Source organism: Cariama cristata, unplaced genomic scaffold (genome assembly GCF_000690535.1).
Source record: "Cariama cristata isolate BGI_N322 unplaced genomic scaffold, ASM69053v1 scaffold6855, whole genome shotgun sequence".
Taxonomy (NCBI): Eukaryota; Metazoa; Chordata; class Aves; order Cariamiformes; family Cariamidae; genus Cariama; species Cariama cristata.
In genome coordinates, this window is record NW_009619131.1 from 22,514 (window position 1) to 32,157 (window position 9,644).

General features: G+C 37.9%; 1 protein-coding gene across 1 annotated transcript in view; it reads right to left on the bottom strand.

The window, feature by feature from the left end:
• The window catches only part of SLC27A6 (solute carrier family 27 (fatty acid transporter), member 6), a 17,681-nt gene extending 8,717 nt beyond the window's left edge, over nt 1–8,964 (bottom strand). The window contains exons 1-5 of the mRNA XM_009701111.1: nt 8,487–8,964; nt 7,321–7,533; nt 6,347–6,505; nt 4,534–4,658; nt 913–1,107 (exon numbers count right to left, since the gene is read on the bottom strand). Of these exons, the coding sequence (XP_009699413.1) occupies nt 913–1,107; nt 4,534–4,658; nt 6,347–6,505; nt 7,321–7,533; nt 8,487–8,964 (1,170 nt within the window). The remainder of the gene's footprint in view (nt 1–912; nt 1,108–4,533; nt 4,659–6,346; nt 6,506–7,320; nt 7,534–8,486) is intronic.
• Nucleotides 8,965–9,644: the final 680 nt, after the last annotated feature.

The window sequence follows — 9,644 nt, forward strand, 5'->3', positions numbered from 1 at the left end:
CTGTCCCCATAGTTAAGATTGCTAAAGGATCAAAAGGATTGCAAAGTTGTTGTTACGGCCATGGGAAGGCATTTTCAGCATGTCAGATTAAAAGCAGAAATCATTTGGAAGTCATTAATCTGGTTTTGATGTTAACTGATCTGAATCTTTAGTATCATTTGAACATTATATTGTTGTAGTATAATGTTCATGATTCACGAAGAGTCTGTACAAATAGGAAAAGCATTTGAGACTGTCAAGGCATTTTTTAAGGGTGGAAGATATATATCTGCAATGAGAGTTTCAACAGTAGTGAGATATATAAAGTTTATAGTTCAGATATCTTGAGAGTTATATTTTTCTCCTTTATTTGCTGAGAATTTTGATTTGTTCTGTTTTGCTTATCTTGTTTCAGAGAAGAAAGTGTGATGCTGGTTTTAATGAGTGAAGATACGGTCAAAGAGTAAATTTGTGTAAGTTTGCTCTGGAATGTAAATCTCCTGATTCATACCAAAAGTCAAATCAAAACTGATTTCTGCCTCATCACTTAATATGTGTGAGTTTTCAGGATGATAAGTAAATTTCAACAAAAACTATCATTAGTCAGTCCTGTGGATAGGCACTTCTATAGAGTCGGGGGGGGGCGGTGGTGTTTATATTCTGGGGAAAAAGTTGGATACACGAAGCAGTAGTTTCAGCTTCTGTGAACTTGTTCTGTACATTTATTCTAGCCTCACAATATATCTACAGAGAATAGAGTCAAGGGGCTAAGAATGATGTTTCTGTTTCTGTGAACCAAATTTTGCTACATCTGGACTATAGTAAGGAGATTCTTCCTTGTACACTTTCCTAATCTTCATAATTTCTGCCTTTCATCTGCTTGTTTTTGGTTGGCTAGTAAACTAGTTGGTTGGTTGGTTTAGTTACATTTACCTTTGAGAAGATGCCAGCACGGCCCACAGCTCCTATTTTATTAGTATAGTTCAAGAAACTAAGATTTCCTTCTGTAGATCCATAGAATTCAAATATTTTAATTGGTCCAAACCTCATCAGAAATTCTTTCCAGACAGCAGGTCTGATACCATTTCCTAGACCAATGCGCACCTTGTGAACTCTGTCCTCTTCTTTCTGTGAACAGCCAAAAGGAAACATTCTGCAGCTGAGAAAAGTGGGTCTAAATACCTAGAGTTGATCTAAAATTTTATAGTAGAACAATTTTCCTTTAGAAACTGCCAGTTTGACTAAAATACTTCACAGAAGGGTATTTGTTTTGTAAAAATCAAACAGAAAATCATCAGAATTCTTGTTGGTCCGAAGTTGAAGGATTTTTGTAAAGTGAAAACTATTTCCATAGTTCTTTATATTTTCACTTATAAATTCTATAACTGAGATGTGTATTAGAAAGTTTAAAATAATTTTTTGTCTTGAAAATGTGAATAAATAGGTTTTAACTAAGTGCCATTTCCCATAGAATGGAAATTCCCTTCTGAACCAAAGAAAGGAATGTTTCTGTGTAAAGAAAATCATGTCTTAGAAAACATTCATGACACACTATGTATGGTCAGTTCTACGTGTAATGATATTTGGTAGTGAATTTTACACATCTACCATGTTGCCTAAGGAACCTGAAAAAGTAGCAGAATGACTTAAAGCTCCTTACCATATCTCATATGATTAGGTGCAGTTTTTAATCTTAAACTGAAATTCAGAAAAGACGGTAATTAACTCTGCGGTCAAAATGTAGTTGTTAACATATCATTGTTACATGTCAATTATGTCATTATTGTGACAAACTACTCAAATGCTTACTTACATAAATGTTTTCTGCATTGGGCCAGACTACTCAGGACTCTATATATAGGACTGTAGTCAAGACTCTGCCAGTGGAAAAGCCCCCACTTTTTTTAGAGATGTAGTTGGGATTGAGGGATTAAGTTACTGCCATGGCTGAAGGACAGCAGAAAATGAAGTTATTTCAGGTCCACAGGAGCTGTTTCTTCAAAACAAATAAATGCACTTTGTTTCTATTTCAGTGTTATTTTAAACTTTTAAAATTTTAGAAATATATTTAATTTCTAAATAATATTAAGGTGATTTCAAAATGGAAGGTTGCCTAAGAAATACACTGAAATATTTTAGCAGAATCAGTATTTCAACTTTTTCACCTTTAAAAATATTCACATAGAATTGTTTTGTGAACTCTGGATTAATGGATAATTTCATTTGTTCCAGAACTGCATTTTATAGCAGATAAATTATTTGCCACAATAGGGTCAGCTGTAATGCAGACTAAACTCCACTTGTTAAAAACAGGTGTGGAAACTTCCCTGCTTCTGCTTAATGAGCTCTGTTTTCTTTTGCAGTTTTAACGGTGAACCTGAAGGAATAGCATGATTTGATCACATATATGTGATCAGTTGGCATGAACTGCAAGAGTTCATGAAGAGTTCAGAGTTATGAACCAGTTGGCAGGCTGACTGGAAGAGTTACTTCATGCCTAATATTGTCCTTTGTTCAGCGCTTGGTCTTCAGGATGAAATAATGGCTTTTTTTTTTTTTTTTTTAAATAACTGGTGAGACTTTAGGATTTGGAGTATATCACAGGAGCTTCAGAGATTATAAGCATAGGAGAAACTGTTACGCTTACCTTGTTTCATCCCTGGTATAACAATCTGCACGACTTCCCTGCATTACCTTGAATTTTAGATATCTTCATTGTAAAAGTTGTATATTTCTCTGTAAAAACATTCCTTGACATACATTGTGTTTTGTTTGTTACCTTCTATGGGGTACCATGTTTAAAATTTAATTCCGATAGGTACATGGATGCTGGGTAACTTCCTGTAAACATATTTAGTCAGAGAGTAGTGTCTAGAGCCTCAGTCTACATCAGGAAATGCAGGAGTGCCTCCTGGTTCCCAAATCCATGTTCTTTCTCAATTTGAGTGTGAGACCTGGGCATGCTCTGCAAAAGGAGGTGAGGACAGACATCCTGGATATGACCTAGAGCACACTCAAACAGGTCCCTCATCTAGGTAGCCCCAGTCCTGGGCAACACCAGGACTGCTGTGCTCTGGCATGCCACAGCCCAGGGAGACTAGGTGAAATGTAGCTGGCTGGCCTATTAGCCTGCACAGGTTTCTTTCACTGTGGAAGAACCTGTGTGATACACTAGAGGTTGTATGTACTATACTTTGGTAAGATTCCCAATCTAGACAAGACTCTGTGTCTACCCTGATGCACTTCTCTTGGTATCCTCAGCTTCCTCAGCTCAGCTAAGCCATCTTTCTGTTTTTCTGTCTTCTTACCAGTTGTCAGTTAAATATCAGTATCTTCTCTGCTAAATTCTTGCTATTGAGCCAAGTAAAGAAAGTTCTTCCTGCCTTTTCCTGCAGGAGAGACCTTTACACAACTAGTTTGGCCTAGCTAATCATTTGTTTGCTTTTTTGATCCATGGACTACTGACATAATGTTTGTACAGACTTGAGTTCTGGCCGACAGCTTTCCTGGCTTGTTCCCTTTAATACCTTTTTGTCTTTGACCCCTCTCCTACATCTGGACCATACAATAATAAGTCTCTCTTCAAACCAGCTGGTGGATTCTCTCTGATATTCCCCTGTTGCTCGTTCTTGAGCCAATCTCTGACCCGTGAAGCTGGAGATCATTTGAACCTTGTGCTTGTACATGATGTTTCCTGTGGTAGGTAGGTGTACTTGTCACCTCCCTTCAGCAACTTCCTGACTCTCGAGTATAAAATGAAGAAAATTAACTAATCTTTTCCACTATTATTGAGAAACAAGTGTTGGAATATAATAAATATTTTCAGACTTGACTTTCTGCTGCTGCTGCTCTGTTTGGTGACATCTGACTTTTGTCCCAAATCTGTTCACGGTTTAGCTTGCATGTTCTTTGGGACTGTTATCCCACGGGCAACCAAGATTTTGCACCACACTATTAGTACTATGTCTTTATGCAAATAAGTTTATCATCATATACACAGCCATGGAACAAAATGTTCCTTTGGAACACCTTTTCGGAAAAAAATTAAACAAGCAAAAACTCATTCAGCAGTTTCAAAGCCATACAAAAATTAACTATCAGCCATTAAATACAGAGTAGCCTTCTCTTAATAAGTAATTACTTTGGAACAGGGCAGTGCAGGTGGTTACACATTTAATCTGGTTCATGCTCTCGTTTGGTCATTGAGTCCAATAAAGCTTTTACTGCTTATACCTTTTCCTTACTGACCTGCCACTTGCCTATCACTCAAATGAAAAGCTGACAAGGTTGGCTTTACAGAGGAGTTTATGTTGGCTTCTGGGCATAGCTGTCCCATCCTGCCAGGCTCCTTTCTGCGTAACCACTACATTTGCTGGTATAAACTTGATTGTTATCGTAGAGCTACAAGGAACACAAGATCCAAATTTTGTATACACTGGAAAAAACCTATCATGCACTAAAGATACTATACCATTGAGAAATGGTTAAATCTGTATGACTTTTGAAGTATAGATTTGTTGTATTTTAAAGCTGCATTTGCAAAGGAGAACTTACACTGGGCTGGTTACAGAGGTAGCGACAGAGTTCACCAATGTACAAGAACACTGTAACATTGTATTTCCTACAGTCATTCCAAAACTGGCTTGCAGAAAATTTCTTCTTCAAAATGCAAGTTGCTCCTGGGTGGTGAAAACAGGCAAGAAAATTCAAAATACCCTTTAAAATCTATCTTGTCTTCTACTACTGTTGTTAAAAAAAAGTTGTCATTCTCTTAATTCAACTAATGATAAATTCAGCTATTTGAATAAATTGTAAACTATTTCCAGAAAAATCTTTCTCTTAAATGTAACCAGCAGAATGGAGCCTTGCTTCTTTTTCTGAGTAGTAACTAAAAACTTACAGTACCAGAAGCAGTAGAAGCAAACCTTTTAGTCGTCTGCAGTTGTTAGGAATAGGTCAAAGCCTAACCATTTTATTTCTGTCAAGATGGTGACTGGTGTAACTCTGAAAAAAGAGACCTTGGGATGGAGGAGAAGGTAGCTTGCTGCTTCTCTGTTTGTGTGAGAAGAGGTGGAAGGGAAACAGGCTCAGAGTCTCTATTGTTTCTGTCTCACTCCTCTTTTTCTGTTTCTTGTCAACTCATAATTTTTTGTTTCTGTGGCCCTGAAGTTCCTTCAGAGCTTTCCATTCCAAAAGCCACCTCATCCTAGACCTCTCATGTCTGTCACCCTGTCCCTTTTTCACAGTTTTGTCTAAGTATTGTCAGCCAAGAATTTACAAATATCTGTATTTCTATCCTTGCCCAAGTCCTGTTTGTCCCACATAAAGCTTCCCAGTGCCTTCTAACTTCTGAATCCGTTCTAGTCCACTTGCTCCTAGATTGCCCATTTCTCTCTGACCCAGGTACCATCTCGTGCAAGACCTGAAGCCCTCTCAGAGCTCTTCAACCTTGCCTCAAAGCCTTGTCATTCGAATCCCAGGCCCTCTAAAGTCCTCATCTGAATGGCCCACCTAAGAAATCTATTACCGTAGTTTTTCCATTCCAAGACAAATCGTAGCTTCAAACCTTTTTATACACTACTTTTCCCATCCCTTTTTTGTTTCTGTTAGGCAGCAGCAATCTTGTTATCAGTTGCTGTAGCCCATGGGCATAGTTTACAGCATGCCTGCCCATGCTGTTCCTGAAGAAGCAAAGCACTGAAATGGCTTTTAAAATAGTCCAGATACGTACTTATGATACCAAAAACCAGCATCTGGGCAAGACTCTAAGGATAGGAAAGGAGGACATATCTGCAAAAGTATCTGATTGCTAGCTGTATATAAATATCTCCCCATTATCAGAATCAAAAAGGGAGGCTCCGTCGTTCTTCCTTTCCTTCACTTTAGTATCATGAATCTAATTCTGTAGGTGTTATCAAATATGTGACTCAAAAAGCTCTGAAACAAATTTAGTTGACCTTATTCTGAAGGTTAGTTAAAGCTTCCGCAATGCATTTGTACCTTCTGACAGTAAAAATCAAGCCTGACTTCTCGGGTGCCTATGTGAATGCCCTTGTAGGCTTTTGGTGTAAGACACAAATATGATTTCAGGTTAAACCTACAAAACATATGCAGTAGCTTTAACAATGCAGACCTGAAGTCATGTTACATTGGATCTATGCAACAACAGGTGTCTGTTCTAAGCTTCAAAAACTGTGCATATATCTTAGATATTGTTTGCAGACTGGAGAAGGTGATAAAAATGAGAAAATTACAAAAGTCGATTGGTAGACATAATATTTGAGTTATTGACCGGACTTACCCACCAAATAATAAAATGTTACAGCATTCTCAAGTTAACAAAACTTCTCTAGAAGGTAGATATTACCTAATTCAATGCAACCAGTGATGCCAAGAAGAGAAGCACTGATATGGTACAAGGGAAGAGTGAGGTACATGATATCCTGAGAAACTGCACCACACTGAGTAAATGCTAAGCAGGCAGATAGAGCTCTTAGATGAGTGATTATAGCAGCTTTTGGGAAACCTGTCAAAAGGAGAAGAACAAATAATTATAAATGTGCTGCTTGCATTAATAATTTTGCTGCAAACAGGATTATATTTGGAATGTGCAGGGAGAATTGTCTTTTCTTCTGAGTCTTTGCCTGTCTTGTCCTTCGGTCTTCACCTCATGACTATATCTCCTTAGTCTCTCAGCTTCTTCAGTCTTTTTGCCTATAAGGCTATTTAATCGTTTTGTCTGCTTCTTCTTGGGGGGGGGAAATTTATACCCTTCACAGATGCGTGCAGATGGACTGTGCACACAGTGTTCTCTCACCACAAAGTGAGAATGGAAAAGCTTCTAAAGAGCCACTGTGCCACTCGGCTGCTATTTGCAATAGGAAGAACTTTTACACAGTTTTTTTGCTTGACTAGAGGAAGGATTCCCCTTTCCTTCCCAGTGAAGTAAGGTGAAACTTCATTATTCAGGCCAGTCTCAGAGGAAAAGTTTTCTTCCAGGGCCCAAGCACTTGTGCTGGCCATATTTCTTTTTAGTATAGATCTGTGAAATTCTGTCGTTATGGAATCTGAGCAGCTGTAAGAGACTGACTTTCTTGGCCCTATATTTAAGAAAGTTCAGCCGTGGAATATCTGTGTGAAAGTTCACTAACTGGAATTATGCCCTTGTTATGCCAAGACAGAAATGATTTAAAGTGTACAATGCTTGTAACTAAATTAATTTCTCCCTATCTTGACTTAAAAAATTAAGTTCTGTCTTTTGTGTGCCTGTCTTGTTGCTAAATTTATACCACCTTAATTTTCAGAGATCTGCAGTTGTACTTTATTAGTACATGTCCTCACCTGTACTTCCCGATGTGAAGATATACATAGCTGTGTTTCTTGTGTTAGTGACAACTCTAAGGTGAAATGGAACAGGGTGATCCGGCACCTTGTCTAGTTTGTCTGGTATAGTGTGAACATGCTGGAAAGGAGAACTGGTGCTCATCAGCCAGACAGCAACATTGTTTTCCAAGAGATGAAAAATAAATTCTTTCTCGATTGATCCCAAACAATCTGCCAAGTTAAAAAAATTATATGCTTATTATTAAAATAATTACAACTGCAGACTTGATTGCCTGCGTTGGAATTACATACCCTACCACTGCATACAGTGAACCTACGACAGGCTGTAGCAGGAGTAATCCACCTATTGGACAGTGAAAAAAAAAATCATGATCTTTAATTTCCCTATACTTCTTACGTGGATTTAATTGTAGTAGGAAAAAACTCCCTGATCTTACTTGGTGATGCTAATATACAGGATTTGATTTAATCGGTGTATTATAACATTTGTTTTAAAGCTTGGTACGCATACCAACTCATGAACCCTCCTGGGTTCATACGGAATGATGGAAGTATTGCCAACCTGTATTTAAAGATGGGAAAAGAGGAGTAGAAAGGTTAAGTAAATTGCCCAGTAGTACATAATATGCCAGTAAGAGGGCCAGAATTACAGCTCAGCATGCTGTACTCTTTGCTTCAAGCAATGCTACCTTGGGACCACAACTTTAAAGTAGTCCTAAACTAACCATAAATTTCTATGTGAAAATTTTGAGCTGAAGGAAATCACCACTAACAAAGGGAATCTGAGTCTTCCTGTAGTCAGTGGAGTTGTATCTTTATATGCCAATAAATAGAAATGGAAATGAGATGATGCTAAAGTTTCTCTCCAGGTGGTTCGCTTGCTGATGCGTGATTTGTTTCTGCTGTTACATTGTCCAGTACTTTGAGAGTTTCAGACTTAAGCCTCCTATTATACTATTTAATTCCATGTGGTTTTGGGGCTTATACACTTGAGATTTAAACAAGACTGTCTCTTTCTCCTCTTCTTTAGCCAGCTAGCCAGCATATGTGTATCTGTATATGTGAAGTGCTTGCAGCTTTGAACGTCTCTGATTTTCTATTTTTGATAAAAAGCATAAAGCAGTAGAAAGTCAGTAGTAAGTCAAACACAATAGAGAACTTACCTTCTCCTATTACCAGTGCTTTTGCTGCACATGTATTAATGCAGTGCAGGAGAGATCTAGAGTGGACATTGAAGTTGAGAAAAGCCACCACGCAGCCCAGCTTGGCCAGCCCAAACCAGACATGGATGAAGTCGGGTCCATTACCCATCAGCAGGGCCACAGTGTCACCTTTTTTCAGATTCCCGTAGTGCAGGAAGACCTGTGCTACCCTGTTACTCCTCCTGTCCACATCCTGGTAGGTGTGCATCTTCCCTTCATAGATGAGGAATGGCTTGTGGGGAATCTTTCCCACTCTCTGCATGAAAAGGTCAATTACGGAGAGAATTCCATTGCTTGCCCGTTTCTTTACCATCGCTTTTAACCTCTTCCGCCTCAGGAAGTAGAACAGATCTTCCCAGAAATATGGGAGGAAGATGTTCAGAGAGACACACAGCACCACTATTCCTGCAGCAGTTGTTGAAAGCCATGTGCATAGCATGCTTGGGGGGAGAAAAATAGATTAGCTGTTTTAGAGTTAGACCATACAGTACATTAATATAATTAATAATGAGTTTTAAGACAGAGACTGGAAGTTAATAAGCTAATTACAATTCCACCAATTAATTTGAGAACTTTTTAAAATACCATGTTGGAGTTTACTAGAATACAAAGGCCTACAAAAACATAAAAAAGAAAAAGGGAGTAAAGAGTAAAAAACATTGTGCAGTTTATCAGGACAGAGTTGTTCATTCAGAGTAAAGAATGGGGCCAAGGTGAGAGCAGAATGAAAAAGACATTGACAATTAAATACAAGATGGAAATTTAGAAATTTAAGAAGTATCTGAAGAACAAATAAAAGAAGATATAAACTCAGGAAACAATTTGACGCTTCTTTTCTGTTTAAACTTAGAGTCAAAATGTTGTCTAGATTGTTTATTGTACCATGGCAAATCCTAAAAAAGATGGAAACAAAGAGTTAAACCATATAGTATCATATGTATATTATGAAAGCATGATAGGTATCACGCATCTGTAAGATGCACCAAATACATTCTTTGCTGCCTGTGTTGTTTTTTGGTCAAATAGAATTGGAGATCATTATCTAATCCTCCACACTTTTGAACAGTCTGATGAACATACACAAATTTCAGACGATATATTGTGAACCTTCTGTATCTT